The 19,620-nt window shown below is 40.7% G+C and overlaps 1 protein-coding gene across 5 annotated transcripts in view; it reads right to left on the reverse strand.

Annotated features, from left to right (window-relative positions):
• Positions 1-3,036: 3,036 nt before the first annotated feature.
• The window catches only part of LOC149180358 (nucleoporin (DUF3414)), a 426,459-nt gene continuing 409,875 nt past the window's right edge, over positions 3,037-19,620 (reverse strand). For 3 of the 5 annotated variants that reach the window (XM_089416071.1, XM_089416069.1, XM_089416073.1), the window contains 4 exons: positions 6,073-6,496; positions 4,271-5,893; positions 3,960-4,167; positions 3,037-3,617 (listed from right to left, as the gene is read on the reverse strand). In XM_089416071.1, the coding sequence (XP_089272197.1) occupies positions 3,532-3,617; positions 3,960-4,167; positions 4,271-5,893; positions 6,073-6,496 (2,341 nt within the window). In that variant the 3' untranslated portion in view covers positions 3,037-3,531. The remainder of the gene's footprint in view (positions 3,618-3,959; positions 4,168-4,270; positions 5,894-6,072; positions 6,497-19,620) is intronic. The other 2 variants (XM_089416072.1, XM_089416070.1) reach the window with 2 other exon arrangements.

Here is a 19,620-nt window from a genome sequence, read left to right on the forward strand (position 1 = left end):
TTTTTTTTTTTTGGTTAGAAGCCCCATCCGTCGCCATTGCGTGGATTCGAAGGCTGTACAACTCAGTGAAGTTCAAAGTCAATTTTCTTTTTTTTTGCTGTATACGCTTTGAGATTTCTTGTGCATGGTCAATTTCTTTTTTTGCTTTTGCGGTGATTCAAATCCGTGACGTAGACGGGGAGGTGTTGGAGCCTCAGTTACTGCGTGTACCGTCCGTGTTTGCAAATGTGCATGTATCGAAACGACAGTCCATTGACCACGTCAGTGGGGTCACTATATTGCGTTCCGGAACAATGCGTGTTTGACGCGTATTTTACAGCGCCAATGTTTGTTGGAATTTCGGCATGATTTTTTTGTCGCATCATTTGTTTGTCGACTGACCTGAGTCTGCCACCCACACCCATTTACGAACCTCAAGAACCATTCACCATTTGAATTGCAAAAGGCGGTTTTGTGGCACCGAGGTGTATCAACTAATCGCAACGCAAGCCGATATATTTTTTTACCTCGCTGCAAGCTGAGAAATCCCACAAATTTGTCACACTTCCACTCTATAACAGTAAGGCCGAGTTTTCTTCCTCAATCCTTCTGGCAGAGTTCTCTTTCCGACTGGACAATTCCTTTGCTAGCAGAAGGACATTAACTGCTGTTTGGGAGCTCATTGTCATTGTCATTGTTGAGTTGAGCTATGGTGTTGAAAAAGGGTTGAGTATCTTATCAGGACAGAATTCAAGGTTTCTTGGTTTGCTGAGCAAGTTTGTCGCTGAATTTAGGACAGCGCTGCCTCTGTCCCTGACAGTGTGTAACCATCTCTGCCGTTGTGCATGGAGTATACTATGGAGGCTGAGTTTTGAAACTATCTGTGGGCAACATATTTCTCTTTCAGTCATTCTTTCAGTGTTATTTGCTGGTTTGGCATTCTCTACAACTATATCCCATATATTGTAAATGGGAAGGACAAGTTTCTTTATTACAGCACTTGTATGACTTACTGAAGAAAATTTTAGGCATTATATCAAACTCATAGACTAATATTTGTGGCTCGTATTTTTTTTTCGACCAAGAGTTGAATCTTATTTCCAGCACCTGTCAATTTTTGTCCAGATCAGCCAGCATATGTATTAAAATCCGTGCCAAACTCCTTTGTTGTTTTCTGTGTCTTAGGAAACGTGCAAATGGCCTCACTAACCAATCTGATGTCAGAGGGCAATCAACGTTTTAATGGCAACAATTATAACATATGGAAACAGAGAATGTTGACCATTTTTGAATATAGGTGTCTTGAGTAGCTCGTTCTGAATAAAGAGGTCCATCCTGGTACAGCTGGTACCGATCAAGATAAGTTTGATGATCGAAATTGAGAGGCTGTTATGCTTCTCAAACTCTCTGTCATTGATGATCAGTTACCGCAGATTCCTTTTGGCAAGACAACTGCCGAAATCTGGGAACATTTGAAGGAATTGCACGAGACATCCAACAAGAGCAAAGTTTTCTTTCTCAAGAATTAGTTGTTATTCATCATGATGGACGAACATATGTCTTTACAGGAACATCTTAACAAGATTAAAGACATTCGAGATCAGTGTGCAGCCATTGGTTGGACCATGGAAGAAGATATGGTAGTCATGGGAGCGTTTATTGTGAGACTTCACATGAAAATGGCCGAATAAGCTATATTTGTCCCATAAGCTATCTTTAGCCTCGTGGATGTTAAAAGAAGTTCATTCATTGGTCCAATGATCACTTTTGATCATCTTTAACCTAAGTTGCAGGAAACGTGGGGGTAGGGGTCGTTTCCCCCCTGAAACGGAAACGAAACCAGGAAATGCGTACCGTACGGCCTGGAAACGCGTTTCCGACCGTACTGGCACGTTTCCCAAAACAGAAATGTGGCAGTATGGCCGGAAACGCGTTTCCAGGCCGTGCGAGCCACGTTTCCCTAATTTAATGTGTTGTTTTTTATTTTTTTTTTAGGTTTCCGGAAAATTCTAAAAACCTATTTTAAAGTTATAAAAGAGCAGTTTGTCTCATTCTCTCATCACACTATTCAACAAGTCGTTTCTCTTGGAGACTGGCAGTTGTTTCAGCTAGGGTGTTTTGAGCAGTGAGCAAAGTAGATTTCAGCAGCAGGAGAAAGAGATTTCAGCAGCAAGAAAAAGAGATTTCAGCAAGAGATTTCAGTAGCAGCAGATTTGGCTCAGCGACAGCCATATTTCTCTTCTCTTTTTTGGCATTTCGGGGTAGTCTCAGCCACAAAAAATTAATTTGGGTAAGCCGAATCTGGAAGTGGAATTGGTGCATCATCTTCTTCAGCACCACCATCCACTGTTGAGCATTGTGCTGCTTCTATTTTTGATGAGGATTGTTATGATGAGGATTAGTCTTTTGTGACTTGTCTCTATAGTTCTTGCAGCCTTATAGTCTTTATTGTACTTGCAGCCTCATATACTAATATAAATAAAGGCTGATTTTGGATTTTCCTATATTTTTATTTTCATTATGTGATCATTCATGACTCATGAGTAAATGTGATGTAAATTTAATCTTAATGTTTAAATGTAATAAATTATAATCATATAATGTAAATGTATCATTAATGCTTTATGATTGCACATATATATATATATATATATATATATATATATTCGCGTTTCCCCGTTTCCAAAATTTGGGGAGGTCGCGTTTCGTATCGCTTCTCGTTTGGAAAACTCATTTCCGTTTCCCCGTTTCGTGCAACTTAGTCTTTAACATTTATATAATTTCTTTTCCACGTTATAGCAAGAAAAACAAAACGACCAAAAATAAATGTTTAAGAAAGGAATAAGCTTGCATCCAGAAACAAACACACATAGGCAATGAAACAAAAGAATAGTAAGCTGGTTTCTTTACTTAATTGAGGCCAGAACTTCTTATATTGTACGAAATAGCCAATCAACAAATGAATTTCAATTTGAAAATTGAAATCAAGTTCAAATTCAGACAACTACTCAATCACGACTTGTGGTACATGTTATTACATTATAGAGACAAAGAAAATGCTCAGAGGAATCAGAATCAGAAACTATCACCACAAGGATTAATCATTTTGTTTGCATATCATAAGATGCTGTTTTTTTTGCCAAAATTTCCATTTTATCAAAATCTTATGGCAAGATACATTTAACATACTCAACATATACAAGGTGCTGCTGCACAGCAATTTCTAAATAATTTGTATCGATCTAATCGAAAGAGGCAATACCAAATCTCTCTCATCGCTTCTGGCAATGCAACTATATCCATTCATTCATTGCATTATATTCACTTAAATTTTCTTTGTTCTACCACAATTTACAATGACTTGACGTCAATTCAACGAAGGGTATGAAACAATAAAGAATGGGTCATGACTTAAAATTTTGTCATCCATAGAGAAGTTGCCAATTGAAGCTACCAGATGTCAGACATGAACCATTGTGGGGGCTTTTTCCGAAGATTCTTGTTGCAATGCATCACTGAAGGCTGTCCTGACCCCTGATATCCCTTCTCATGTCATGTTAAGATACTAGGATAAAGAAGTACAATAACGCGCTTCAAAGATTTCAATGGACCCTCTAAAAATTGTTGACCCTGTGTAGCTGGAAGAAAATGATACGTATTAGAACATTACTGTGCACCACAGAAATTATCAGAACCATGTCTGAACTAGCTCATTAAAGAATATCAAATTAATATAAAAATAGGCAGCCTGAGGACAATTTCGAAAAGAAACCACACAATTTCACAGAATTGAGGCAATATATAAGAACATTTTTCTAGGAATAAAAATACCTCACGCATCCAAAAATATAAATTCAGCATAAAAAATATTAGAAGGACTTCCCAGTAAAGCATGAATGCAATTAGCAACTCTTGTTTTGAGAAGGCTACAGAAAAATTCAAGTAGATCAGAAAATACGCAATTCCTAGTACAGACTCACCAGAAATCAAGGCTTTGTACTCTTTTGAAAAGTCATCCAGGCGGACTGACACTGGGTTCACTCCACAAATCCGCATTACACAAACTTCCAAGTATAATGATTTCTCCATAATTCTCAAAAGTAAAAGACATACACTTTGAACTTGGGGTTCTATAGGCCTTTGTTTCCTGCTACTGCATAATTCTGTCATTATGACAACTGCTTGATCCTGCAAAAAGAGAATTAACATGAGCTCTGGAGAATATCAAGCTATTCTTCAAAACAATAATGAACTAAATGTAGATATGGCCTAAAAGGATTATGACAATTACCTGAAGACCATGCAGAATCTCAGGCACTGGAAGCTCTGGGAAATGAACAAGATCAATATTTCCAGCTTCCTCTACTCTTTTAATTGCTGCTTGTGCTTGCATACACAAAAAATTCAAAATTAGAAAACTTATTCTGTACACTTGTAAGGCAACCAAGTCCGAGTATTCTGTAAAGGAAGCAGTAATACTTTCAGATTCAGCTTCACCCTTTACCAAGGATAATGGCAAAACGTTTGTGCCAGGATCAAGTGCAGTTTGTTGCAATGCTGTCCACCGTTTTCTTTTAGCCATAGATCCCCTTGCCGAAACTGAAAACCATCCATTTTTGCTGTTTATTATTGAAGGCTTTTCGTGTGCAGCTATCTCTTCCTTTTGAAGGGGAGGGCATCGCAAAAGCATACTTTCCCTAGTATTATCTCGAGTACAGATAAGACCTTCTCTAGCAATAAAGGCTAATAGATGTATACTAGTTTCCCTAAGTTCTGAATCTACACCTTGCATAACATTTAGCCATGTTACTCGGTTCTTGGCAAGATGGCACATAAGAGTAATGGCATGCTCTGTTTCTTGTAATGCAACAAGGGAAGTTTGGGGCCTTTGATGTTTAGTTCTCTTCCTACCAAGTGCATCGGTTGGAAGGTCAGGGGCATACAGGGCACACAAGATATTATCTTTTTCAGAAAAAAAATAGGCCAATGCATTGTCTAGGACTGAAACACCAGCATCATTTTCTCCAAGAGAATTCACCATTGCTGTTACAACTGCTAACCCTAGACCCCATAACCCATCACACTGTCTATCTTTATGCCACACAGAGAATGGACCCTCTCTGTCTCTGGAGCCTAATGAAAGTTCATCCTGTAGGAAGTGACTAAATGTTGAGAAGTTTGAAAAAAACCCAGCAGACTGCAGCATCTCAGCACCTCCTCTAACACGTGCTAAAGATAAACAGAAATTCAAGATTACAGCAGCTGAATCTCTCCAACTATCATGTCGAAGCTGACCAATTACATACTGTGTGGGAAAATGCTTTTGAAAAACAGGCAGCCAGGTATTAGGTGCAAGGAAACCTTTTAAGAGCATATCAATTACAGCTAAAGACACGTTTGCAACATTGCTATTTTCAACACAACTGCAAAGAACAGGCAGAAATCCCAAACTCATAAGAGAAACATCAGAAAAGGCATCTCCCACATTCTGCTTATCTGTCCTTGATTCTCCATTTGCCTGGTACTTTTTATTTTGACAATGAATAAGCTCTAATGATGTCAGAAGCACTGCCAGGAGACATCTTAGCATTGCTTCAAATCCATCTGGAATGAATGGCTTGATATCCGTCAATGATCTTAGGCTTGTGATCACTGTTCTGATCACCTTTGCGTAAAGTGGCCAAGTTTGCATCCTATTTGTTGTTGACATTATACGGCTGGACATCCATCTCACAAAAATAAGCAAAAGTTGGGCCTGTGTTAAGAGAAAATTTAGCATGTAATTTGTTGGATCACCAAGAGGGCCTAGCAACTGCATTGATGCCAATAGATAATTGCAAAGATCTTCAACACACAACCCTATCGATTCTTCTGAGAAGGCTGCATTTAGGGTTATTGATCCCAACACTGTCCCCTGTTCAGCAAGACACAATATGAGGTCCTATAAACAGAAGGATAAGCACCAAAACAGATTGATCCAGAAATGTTATAACCAGAAACAAGGAATGTAGGTATTCTTAGAGTCTAGAAATATAACAAGAACAGAAAGTGTTTTGTATAAGTATGATAGTTCTCGAGCATGAATGAACTTACAACCTTTTTGTCGAATATTGACAAGGCTAACACAGTCATCCACGCTTTTAATGCATTCAACTGCAAATCTGCAAGACAAGAGGCCTTGTTTGCACGGCTCAAGATTTCTAGTGTCTTTTCTGCTGCAGCTGTGAATCCTTTGTCATCAGAGTGAGACCACCACTCTATACCCAATTCTGTTTCAAGGGCTTTGGTATCATAAAGATACTTATCTTCACACAATGGATGAAGCTCCTTTAAACGGAAATGTTTGTCAGTTTGCAAAATTGAATCTATCTCCAACTTTATGAGGTACTCTGAAACTCTCTGAAAGGAACCTGGGGGAAGTTTTCGACCTTCTAACTCTCCTTGAAGATGATAATACAAATCATTTACAATCAAAGCATGAAGTTCCATACCGTAGCTGCCAATCAAATCAAGATTACTGTTCATGTTTCAAATATAAGAACTATCAAAATTCCATACAGCTAAAGATATTCTAAGCAATACTGACAGGAAGCAGATAACCTACATGAAAAATATGGAACTACAATTCAGAATAATAATCATGAGACAATATTTAATATTTTTCTCTGAATATTCTTTTGTATACATCAAGTTGCTAGTCACTACCACTGACAAACTATTCTGACTTTGCCAGTCAACTGAGTTTCCTTTCTTCTGAGCCAAAAGTTGTGAAACATTATCCTCCAAAGTGAAACTCATAATAATTGATGAAGTATTGTTTCCCTATGACTACAACACAATTTTCAAACCAGTGTTATCAGACCCAGACTGGAACCAGCCAGTCCAACCAGTTTGGGGTTCAAACCAGTCCGGTTTGAGACTTTGAACCAGAAATTGTCGGTTCGGTACCAAACCGGCCTTTTTCTCCGAACTAGCCAGTTTTATACCAAGCCGGATGGTTTCATACAATGTCACCAAGGAATTTCCAAACACAATTAAAAAAAAAACAAATTTTTTTTAGTGGGGCAACTTAATATTCAAGCCTACCGCCCTACTATTGCTATGCAATTAATGGTAATGTTAAATTCTTAAAGTAAAAGGATGAAAATTCATCATTTTACTTTAATTTTTAACATTACCATTAATTGACTCAGAATGTTTTAGAGTGGTCCTGACTTCATTAGATTTCATATGGTGAGTAAAATTTTAATTCTCATTCAAAATCCAGCAGACTTAAACAGTTTTCAGGATTTCAGGATTGGGGGGATTGTAATGTTTCCAATGGATTTTGTAGTGTGCGAGGGTCTAGAATTTAATCAAGAGCACCAAGCCCTCTATGTACCTTGGTGTTAGTGACATTGACTGTTGAAATCCTCTATCACAACCCTAGTAAAAATGTATCCATCACTCAAACAAAATCTCAATTTGACATGTGAAGCTTTTTCTATCACATTTTAATGCTTAAAGAGTGATATTGATGATGAAGATCTCAATATAGGCAATGATTTTTATGATATGTATGATGAATTTCTACAGCACAAGAGAACCTAGGTTAGGGTCTTACAATCTCTGACACAACCAACTCAAATGCTACAACAAGACTGCATTGCACAGTGGAATAAACACAACAGTAAATCAACTAGTGCACAATAGACAATTTTTCACTTTTTCAACCCAACTTTGTTATATTAATCAATCTTTAATACAATAGTCTAAGGTTCCTGTACCAGGGATCATGGCCCTCATACAATCACTGATCCAAGAATACAACTAGGGTTTGGTGTCAATCCTTTGACAATCAATCTACCCTAAACAAGATACAATTGACCTACTCGCTGATGTAGCCGGTCTCAGGCTTTAGCTCAGTTTGGTCCACATACCATGAAGTTTGAACATAATTGTTCCTAGCAGAGAAGCAACAAGGAGTGACGCAGTGCCTGCATCATCAAGTTTGAGCTGGGAAGAGGATCAACGCAGTGGCAGAGGGGAGTAGACTCGACCTACGCAGTGCCCGGTCATCTTTCTCAGTCAGGAAGGATTGACACCCATGGCCAGAAGGTGCGGATTTTTCTGGTGCCGAGATTGCGAGCCTAGATGCTCTAACCTTCAGTTTGTTGGGGCTTAGGAGGCTGTGGGTAAGTTGCAGAGTGAAGCTGGTGGGGTATTGTAGTCAAAACAGTACCTAATAGGGCAAGACCAAGGAGGAGGGAGCTGCTACCGAGGATTTCTAGCCAAGAAATCCGGATCAGTAGTGCAGTGCCACTAAGGATCGGAATGGGGGCATCTCGACATTGGCAGAAAAGTTTCTAGGAGGGAAATCAAGGCTCAGAGGGAGTCACACTGAGAACTTCCAGAAAGGAAGTAGAGGAGCAACGAGATGGCAATGAACGTGTTAAGAGACCAGGAAAGACAGGATGGAGCTTCAAACTTTGTAGTCTGGAAGGCCAAAATCTTATCTGTTCTAGACAGGAACTGTCTCAAGCAATTCATCTTGAGGACAATAGCAGTCCCAGTTGACCTGGCTGATAACGATAAGTACGAGGATGCAATGGCAAGGGCCAAGAGCATCATCCTTGACGGGGTCAAGGACCATGTAGTACCACATATTGCCAAGAAGAATATGGCAAATGAGATGTGGGAGGCCCTAAAGAAGTTGTATTAGCATAATTTCGTGCAGAGGAAGATGCTACTAGAAAATCAGCTGTAGCCATAACAGATGCAGAAGGGAGAACATATCGACCCCTTCCTCGGTCGATTGAAGGAGATCCGGGATCAGTTGACTTCCATAGGAGCCATGCTGGATCTAGAATTGATGGTGAGAAAAGCCCTGAATGCAGTCTCAGAAGACTGGGAGGTGTTTGTCTAGAGCATACTGGGCAGGGCGACCCTTCCAAATTGGGAGGAAATGTGGGCGGCTCTTCGCCAAGAAGAGATCAAAAGGCTGAGCAAGGCGGGAAGCAGCGACAAGGGGATCAGAATCAAGAAGGAGGAGGAGGTGGATGCTGCCCTAGCATCTGAGGTAAAGCAAGAGAAATGGAAGAAGGACCTCTCCATGGTCAAATGCTTCCACTATGGGGATTTGGGTCATTATGCGACCCAGTGTCTAAGGAAGAAGAGCAAGGGAGAGGCCTCCGAGACCAAGATTGCGCCAACAAGGGCAGAGAAGGAAGTGGAGATAGACGATGACTGTGCCATGAGTGCACACACACCACTTGAGTGGAAGTGGGAGACATTGAGCTGTAGTTAGACGGACTACAGGCGATGAGGGGCAGGATCCTCGAGGTACTCAGCCTCTTGGATTAGGCCTTGCTACCGAAGCCCTGAAGAGGAGTAGTAGTACTAGTGGATGTCAGTAGAGACGGATGCGGATGGAGCGACAGAGGGAGCTACTGTGCATGATTCCCAGGGCAGCATGAGGTAGAAGTGCGAGAAGCACGGGAGTGTTGCACTAGTGCAGGATGGCACAGAGAGGTGTGCAATGGTGCGAGATGCAGGGAGTTGTTGCAGTAGCGCAGAGGTTAGAGAGGGAGCACTTGTCAGCGACAGAGGGAGCTTCAACATCATGGGTGTCTCTAGCCTGATGAAGATGTCAGAGTTGGGAGATCAGTTACTTACTTCTCAGTAAATAAGTTGCAATGCAACAATTAGCAACGACAGTGCTATGGGTAGCACGATGCAATAGGATGAGAAGGAGTTGCAGTACGGATGCAGCAGTGGCAGTGACAGGGCCATGGGTAGCAGTATAGGATGCAACAGTGCAGATGATAGGCAGCAAGCCTAGCATCAACACAGGGACTGATGCCGGATGATTAGGGTGACACTCAGTGAGGAGTATTGCTAGAGCACAATCCTCGCTAAGAGGGAGTGTTGATTTGGGGTAGCATCGGATGTGCTCTAGCCACAAAAATTAGTGGAGGGGCTAAGGCACATGAGATTTCCAATACCCAGAGAGGGTTTGGGAACATTCTAAACAATTTGGGAGATATTAAAATATATTTTTAATGGAGTCCCAAAGTCTAAACTTAGGGAAAATAAAACATTAATGTGAATTAATATAAAACTGTGTTAGAATGGTCCAAAAGTCGTGGATCAAGCCAGATCTAATCTTAGCCGTTGATTAGGGACTTAATTTCGGCCGTTGATTTTTCAACGAGAAAAGTATAATAGGAGGCTTGAGGGTCACTTAGGGAATACACCGAGTTGATCAAGATTTTGATTTTCTAGGGCAAGGTTTGCTGAGGAAGTCGAAAGAGTGATCAGAGTTGCAGTTGAAGGGTAGTGAATAATGAAGCAGAGAGGGTACCAGGAGAACTAGCGCAGAAGTTGGGAGAGAGGGACGCAGAGCTAGCCAGAGGCCACACAGTTCCAGCTAGGGCCCACGCAGAGGCAGCCAGGAGATGTGCAATTCCTCAGAGAGCCAGCGTGGGTGACATAGAGGCTCTAAAGGATGACGTAGTGCCTCCAGAGGCTGATTCAGGGGTTATTGGACTGACGCTAGGCTAGGAAGGGCTGACGCAGTCCCTAGAGGTAGACGATGGGGTTTTCGTGAGGCAAATTGGAGCTGGGAGCTGTCAGAGTGTTTATCTGGGGTTTCAACCGGAACATCTATCTCTGACTGAGAGGTACTACTGTCAAGATTATTCTCTATTGGGTGAGCCGGTTTTGGCATCCAGATTGTATTCAGAAACTGCATAATAATAAAACCCTTAGATAGCTGCACCGATTTCCCGCATTGGGTTTTTCTGGGGACATTGGTCCAAAAACAACGGTGTCACTTGTGTGCTTGTTTTGTTTCCTTCAGTTGATGATCTGTAATGTGTTGAGCATGTACTTGTATTTATTTTCAGTATTTACATGTAAATAACTTGTTAATTAATCAGAACAAGTAGGCAGAAATAAATCAGAAAGTACATGAAGGGTTTCTAATGGGTTAGAATTAGAAAGTCCAACAAATATCTCGGCTTTTGTAGTTGATAAATCCTCCACAAAAGTGCATAGAATCTACTATCTAGACTTCGGCTTGCACTCTACCAAACTCGGCCTCCAACCTGTCACAAGAAAGAATCAAAACAACCCCATCTTAACTTTGGCTAGGGAACCAATGGACTGCAGCCAGATCAGAGATGTTTTTCCTATGATGTGTTGCTCTTGGATGATAGAATGAGGCTGCCTCCTCCTCTCTATTTATATGTTTCTTTGGCCAACGTCTGGCCCTTCCAAGAGGGGTCTCTTCAGGTCAAGGCCGACTTGATCTCTTAGATTAGCCCACACAACACATAAATAAATTATTTTCTCACGAACGACAAGGCCTTTCTTAGTGTTCTTGGCAGTCCCTTGCTCCACTAAGGGTGTCCCATATTCTCCAAGTGCCAAGTCACCAACACCATGATTGGTTTCACACCCACAAGCTTGGGTGCTTAGCCCACAAATGACTTTTGTGGCATCAAATCCATCACAACCCTATACCCTAGGGTTTGGATTACCTCCCAAGATAGCAATCTCAAGAATGTAGGTATTTCTTGTAGCATGATTTTTTTTGACACTAGAGGCCATCTAGAACCTCTTTGTTGATGTATTTTTGGTTTAGAAATGTATTGCACTAAGTGTTATTTTGGTTACATGTACTCTTATTTGTTATATAAATGAGAACATTTGCATATTTGTGTATAAATCGTTTGGATTCATATAGATGCACATGAATATATATGATTTTCTTTAAAATTTGAATGTTCTATTTAGCCGGCCAGTTTTTTGGTCTGTTTTCTTTTCCCATTCTGACTTGGTTTGCGGTTCAGAGGGTTTTCCAGTTCCATCACTGGTTTGGTTCCAATAACATTGGCTCGAGCACTATTTTTCCACAAGTGGACAATAATGGGAAAAGACTTGTTAGGAGTTTTGATAGGGTAATATGTCTAGAAATGGACGAAGATGAGAATAGCTGAAACAAAACTTCTAAGAAAGTTAAGACATCACAAGATTGTTCAAAGGGAATTCAAGGATCCTATTCTCAACATACTCTCAATAATAGTTCATAGGAGAAATGCTTCCTTTAATCAAAGATACAACTTTGCATGAGAGTCTCATGCAGCCTCTTCCCTCGTACAAAATCTTACATATAACCAATTACGTCTTAAAAAAGACACCTACCCTACAAATATGTGCAGATGATTACGATAATAAATTAAAAGACTATTTTGCACTTCAGAGAATAAAGTATGGGTGTTTACTATTTCCTTCTTGTTTAAGAAAAAAATTGTCCCAATTGTCAGTGGAAGAAAGGAAAACTGTTCCTTGAATTTTAAGTTGGCTTGAGAGGGAAGAGTCCTCTGTGGCCAACCAAATGTGTTCTTATATGCTTCCATTTTGTGGATCTTATCTTGATATCATACAACTTATCCTCTAGTGTATAGGTTGGGATTCTGGGGTAACTTCCTTGATCCTAAAGGTATAGTGCTTGGACTTGCTATTCCACGTGTTGTTGGAAGTCTAGACAAAACACATCAAATATCACAACTTCATCTAGATTCTATAGCATAAGACTTGATTTGATGGCTAAAAGCTTGTGATGTTGTTGTTACTGAAATGTTCTCCATTGATTAATTGCCCAAGGAAGGATGAAGTAGCCTATCCAACCCCGTAGGCTATAGTTAATGATAAAGGGGGAACCCATCATCCAATGTTTTGGGGCAACATTAGGTAAATTTGGGATAGTTGGGGCAAAAAGACAGAATTGGGGGTTAAATTTGTAACCTCTCACACAAAAATAAGGAGGGACCCCATAAGGAATATATAAGTAAGAGAGAGATATAATCATTTTGACCATCATTGTGGATTGATATTTATTTTTGAGAGTTGAGGCTTTGAGGGTTTTAAGAGCCCTTTTTCCCTTTATTAATTTTTGTGGTGATGATCCCACCCAAGCTAGTCTTCTCCCCTTTCTCTATCCTGTTGTCTTATAATATTCCGAGGCAATTCTTATCTGGTTTTGGCAAACAAAGGACAAAATTCTCTATGGTTGTGGACTAAGAGTTCTATGCCACCAAGGCTCATACTCTAAGGAAGCAAAGGCTATTTTTTTGAGGTTTACTTGGCCATTGAATCTCTGTGCTAAGTAGTAAAGGCCATTCTTGTGGGTATCCTGACGTAGCGAAGATCTTTAGGGCATTATCTAAGGTCAACCCATCCCTCTGAGGTTATTCTAAGGAACAACATAGCCTCTGACCCCTTTTTCCAAGGTGAGACATCAAGGTTCTAAGAACGCATTAGTGGCAGCGAGGGCCTCTAGTTCGACGATGTTTGAGGGTAGCAAGGGTAGCTCAGAACCCTTCCTGAGGTAGTGGGTATCCCTTATAGGCAATCCAAGAGAAGGCAAAGCTGAATGGATTTGTGAGGAAAAACCTCTGGTGAGAATTTATAATTGCAGGAGCCTGGGAAGCTACTGACCATACTTCCAAGGTCTAATGCATTGGTCTGGACCATAGTATTCAAAATTGACCAGGTCAAATTGGAAATCGAACAAACCAGTTGGTTCATTAGCTAGCGAGGATGAACCTATGTTATCGGAAACATCCCTCGCAACCCCCAGAAATGCCGTTCAACATTTCAAAAACAGAAACGGAAAGAATGGGCTAGGTTGTGCTCTTGTCCCCTAGACCCCTTTTTCGATATTAACCTTGGATCTAGTCCTGTGGGATCTCTTTTACTAAGCATATGACTTTAGGGATGGTACTTCAAGGGAAACCCTGATTTTGGTTGTGCGGTTCTAGACCCTCATCCACATATATTGCCCCCTTTCCACTCATTATAACCCCATTCATCATTTCTCCCACCTGGGTCCACATAGGGTTAGCTTTCTCCTTCCCCTTGCCTACACATTGGGACGGGCCTAGAATGATGCCACAGAGGTTGATGCAGCCAAAAAGAAAAGCAAAAGCATAATTGGCTACATTCAACAGGAAAATGTACCACAAAATGCAAAAGATGGTCGGGACAAACACATTTAGCATGTGGGTAAAAGCTAATACATGAGCTCTACCCCGTTATCATGGCCATCACCCTGGTTCCTACAGGCCCTAGATGAGCCTTCCTTATCATTTAGGAACCCATAATTGTCCCAATTCCTGATGGGCAATGAACCGCCCTACCTTAAAAGGGGCATTCACTGCTATATCTCACACATGCTCTTAGCCCTTGAGCCCCGAGCACTTAATTAGAGAAAAATCATGAAAAGGCAAAAAGCATATAAAAAAGGGTGGAAAAATCAAGGTTGGGGTATCACATGTGCCACGATTTCTCCCTCCTATACATTATAGACCCACGTGTGGGATTCCATTTTCATTCCCTACTCCATTCATATTTTTACCATATGCCACCACCTTTAAAAGGATGTACCTTGGCCATATTATCCCCTTTAGAAGTAGAAACCACCTAATGGGATACCTGGTTAACCCCATTTGGAGCTTGGAGACATTAGCACATGCCAAAGCATATTATGGAAGAGCATGCCATTATGAAGTCCCCACTTGTTGTCCATGTTTTGTAAGCTCTTTTATTCGATTTCTTTGATGATTTGTTGTACTATAAGGTTAGGGGACGCATTTGATCTTATGTAGGATTGCAGGTGGTCTCCATCTTGGGTTTGGTCTCCTTATACGGGGTCTTAACCCTCCAGAGGTCTACATTGGCATATGTAAAGTGTGTGTTGAGAGCCATGTGCCTCCACAACAGTAGACAACACTCCATGGATCCCTAGAGATGTTCACATATTGCTCAAAACCCACCTATTGGACGAGGAAGATGCACCTAGTTCACCTTTGCCCAACCTGCCTCACAGTTGTACCATGCACTTGGCAAATGACCCAGGACTTCTATGTTGACATGGCATCACTTACACCATCATTTGAGCTTTTACAAAAGGACTAAAGGCATCTTCGACTCACTTAGAGACCCATGAGATCCCTTGTGTGCCCTCACAGCCATTGGGAGAACCACAGGTTTAATATGTGGAGAACAAAGGGTCAACGCCTTGTCCATTACTTTTTGAAGTCCAATTCATCATTTTTGGCACTTATGGATTTCAACAAGCCTCTTAGAGAGCCCACTGACATGCATTATTGATTAGTCGACCCCTTGAGAGGCTTATTATTTTGTTTATGAGCTTGTTTGGTGGGTTTGTCACCAATAGACAGTTATTTGCACATTATTTTAGTTGATGGGCTAATGTAGGCTCAAATTAGGTAATTCGGACTCCTAATGAGTGTATAGATAGGGGAAACATGAATTCATTTTGTATCATCAGTTGGATTGGATCATTCTCTCTCTTGATAATTTTGCATTTCTTTCTTGGAGGATGAATTGGAGCATGGATGAATTTTGATGTTTGGATTGGACTTTCTTACCTTGGAGCTTCTTTATTGGAAAATATGTTGATGGTTGGATATCTTCTCTTACATGTAAGTACACACATTTAATGCTATTCTTGTTTTACTTTTTCATATGCATTGGAATGGGATTTTTGCTATACTAGGGTTAATTGTTGCATTGCATAATTGTGAAATTGTGGAATTATTGTTTCTATATAGCATCTCTCAATGTATGAGCCATGTATGTTGAATGAAATCTTCTAGGGATAATTCTACAATTGAATTTATCTTGATAAGCCATCTCTTTATGCAAAGCGAAGTATAAAGCTTTAAGGTCACTTCATGCCCTAAAGGCCAAGCGAAGTGGTCATTGAGGCCTCCTTGACTGAGAAATCAAGTCCTTTCTCATCATTCTCCTAGACTCCATCCTCCCAAAGGGATCAAGCATTGGTTTACCAATAGGTGGTCACTCAAAGAACCATTTTTCTTCACCTTTCCCCCTTCATTCTAGGTCTAGCCACACTGGACCACCTATTGCATCACTTTCCCGACAAAGTAGCCATAGAAAAATTTTGATCTCCTAGCCTCCATTGCGCTGGTGTGTCCTCAAGGTCTCCTCGAAATTTGAAGAAATTCCGATAGTGGGATTGTGAGATATCCCAAGCCCTAGCTCTGAGATCAAACTTTGCCCTAGGGTTCCCTAGGTTAGTACCTCATATGATCAATTTGACACCTCTAAGTGAAAACTCTTGTTTTTATCCTTTCTCTTTTCTTGTCTGGGTTAAGATCATCATTGGTTGCTAAACTCCCTCCCCTTAACCTAAGTTCGATCCACTTGGTCTCGTGCAGTCCCATACCTTTGAAAAGTTAATTCTTCAAGAACCACCTGGGAAACCAAGTTCAATATGGATTTTAGGGATTGGGAAACTCCTTTACATGGCATATTTCTTAAACCTACCCCTTTACATGGCAAACAAGCTCCATTCTTAACCTCCTTCTAGGAAAAGAGTGATTAGGGATACTTCACATCCATTTGTTGATTCATCCTTCACAAGTGACTTTCTATATATTAGGTCTCCTCCCATCGATGAAAGTTAGTAAAGAGTAGGGAGTCTTAGCTTTGGTGACAGTAAGCTAATCTCCATTGTTTCCCTTGGCCTAGTAGGTGTCCCTTTAAGAGCCCCTTTTAGGTACCCTACTAGTTTGAGCGGTAACAATGACCACAAGTTCTAAGCATATTAAAGAATCACATTCCAGATGCATCTTTTATATAGTCCTAATCTCCAACAAAGAGCCTCTTGAAGAGAGGAACTAAGACCGAGCAAAATAGAGGCACTCTTAATCTCATTGGAACAACCTATTAGAAGTTACAGTGAACAAAAGGATTCGAGATTCTTGTAGCAGTATCAAATCATCATCTTTGTGGTTTGACAAGGGTCTGCACACACACACACACACATATACACTCAGGAGATATGAATCTTAACAGTAATAGAGAAAGTCGACTCTTGAAAAGAAACATAGTCATATACCAATTTTTGAAGCTCGTTTCAGTATGAAGGCTACTAGGACTTGATCTACTACATAATAACAATAAAAATGAGATCTTTAAAGAGGTTGGAGATCTATACTACAAACAAGGAAAAGCATAATCTCAGTCTTTTGAAATCCATCAATCTTGCAAATTATAAAAAGGATCAAGGAAGCAGTTTATATCGGAGATAGAAGAAGTCTATTTGAACTTCAAGACCTGCAACAATGTTGACACCTAATCCTCATGATTGGGTGAATATAATGTAAATAGATAAATAAGTAATATGAACAGTCATCGAGAGATGAAGTGAACAGTCTCTCCCTCATGTATATAATGTAGACCTACCTGAAGGAATAAACACGAATCAATTTTTGGTTGAGGAGTTACTGCCTGGTCTGACATGGTATCAAAGCTAGCTCCCAAAATAGTTGTAACTCCCATCTGTCTACTGCTCTCTGTCCTTTGCCTACTGCTCTCTATCCACTGCCTACTGCTCTCTGTCCCCTCCACTGTTGCTGCAATGTGTTGTATGTTGGTCTGTCATATGCGTTTTTATTTCTGAACGCTGCCTAAATGCTGGCCCGGAACGTTGCCTAAATGACTGGCCTCACTTGGTAGCAACGTTCCTTTGCATCTTGTTTTCAGCGCGTTCCATACGCTGCTCACTCCCTATACACTGTTTCCCATATCTCTGCTCTCCTACACACTGTTGCCCTCCATATCCCCTCGACATCATGCCTATCTGCTCTCCTATGCCTAGATGCAAAGAACTTCCATAGGACTTGTTAGCGCTTGAAATTTCACCTCAGGCTGAAAAGGCAAATCTCAAAGCTACATCAAACCATTCAGCCTCGTAGCTAGCCCTACGGGGCAGGAGAAGGCTCTCTTCGGTCAATCTCGGTAAATTTTCAATAGGAAGAGATGACCAATCAAGGTAACACTGATATTAGGCTAGTAAACTGATTTGAAGGTTGATTTGGGGGTTTTTTGGGTTTTTGGTGGCAATTTGAGGAACTACAATTTAGGGTGCGGGGATTTGACACAGTTTCTGCAGGGGGGTCTTTGGGGCAAGGTAGGAACCTGTATTGATGTCTTTAGCTGAAATGGATGATTAGGAAGAAAGATAAGAAGGCTAAAGAGAGCAAACAATGGATTTGAATTCTCTTTAGACAGCAGAAAACATAGAAATTAAACAAATTTAAAAGTAGAGCATGGCAAGCATGAATTCTGACTTTATCACTTCATTTGTTTAATATGCAGCAGTATAGAAAGGAAATGAATCACATAACAAAGCTTACAATAACATGAAGAAACACACCATCAACACCTGAGTCCACAAGAATCCCAAAGATGACTGCAAAACCCTAGTCTTCCTTAGCCAAAAATTGCAGAGATACAAGTGAAATAATACAATGATAGCTTCTCCCTCAAGAGTCCAACCATGAAAATGAGCATGAAAGTACATAATATAGATGATCTAACCTCTTTCCCTGCCTCCATGGGTCGAGCTCACTATCCTAGGAGCTGTTTGAACAACTTCTAAACTAAGCACTACAAAATAAGCAGTCAAAACAACTTGCCTCTAAAAACTTGGAAACCAGTTCATACAATCAATTTTACCCTTTTACATGAGAGAAACTTCTAGAAGAGTAAAACAAGGGTAAAAGTATCCAAAAAGTGCCACAAGTACAGTCAAAAGGACCACCATCGACCTCAGAAAGTCAAATTGGAGCTAAACTGCAAATTCTGGGCTGAACTGGTCAAATTTGGCACAAATTCCTCAACGGGTCGCGCACTTTGGAGCCCTGTTTGGAGGCCTTCCCGGTGTCAGAATGAGGTGCAGGATAGCTCGTTGGAAAGGTCTCTGAGTCTACTTTCCAACCCAACCGGAATTTTTGGATTTGGAGGTCATTTGCCCAGTCAAAAGTCAATTCTCCCAAGACTACTTCTGCAGCTCAAAAAAGAGGCAGAAAGTCAAAATTTGGCTGTATTTTGACCTTTTGGAGGCCCAACACTTCATGAAAACTCAAATCCATCCATAGACATGTGTAACTTTGCATGACAAATCTAGCAATGCTGAGTTTTCGCAAAACGGAGCTACGATGACAAAGGGTCTCACCAAGGGTGAGACCCGTTGAGAAGCCAAAACCTGTAAATTGCCCAAAAATGTCAAAAATGAGCCAAAACTTCCAAAATTTTTTGTGCTTGGTGCTGTGAAGAGGCTAGTGGGTGTCATGATGAGTGAGAGAAGCCTCGACCAAGATGCGGAGGGGGTTGGTCTTCTTCTTCCTCTTAAGAGCCTCGGTCAACCTTCTTTGGAACATTTTCATCTTTGCTTTACAAACGTGCATTCTAGCCCAATAGTGGTTTTTCATGTTCCGTAGCAGCTTTTTCTCTTGGTTGGCCTTAGCCAACAGCCTCTCCAAGTGGGCATTCTCCTGAATAAGCAATGACTCCCGGTCAACAGGCAATGGGTGCAAACTGAAGGACAAATTGAACTGCTGCCTCTGCCTGCAAAAGTACTGAACTCTATGTTGTTTCAAGGGGAAAAAACATGAGGGGAATGTTAGGGGAGGGAACTTCTTAACGAGGAATGGGAATATATGAAAATAACAGGGAATTTTCAAGGGAAACTTTACAAATTGTCATGCATATAGGAACACATTTTAACATTGGGAAATCATTTGCAAAGAACATCTCATATGG

Source organism: Pinus tabuliformis, chromosome 3_2 (assembly GCF_031772625.1).
Source record: "Pinus tabuliformis cultivar Carrire ecotype Pingquan chromosome 3_2, CPIR1, whole genome shotgun sequence".
Classification (NCBI taxonomy): Eukaryota; Viridiplantae; Streptophyta; class Pinopsida; order Pinales; family Pinaceae; genus Pinus; species Pinus tabuliformis.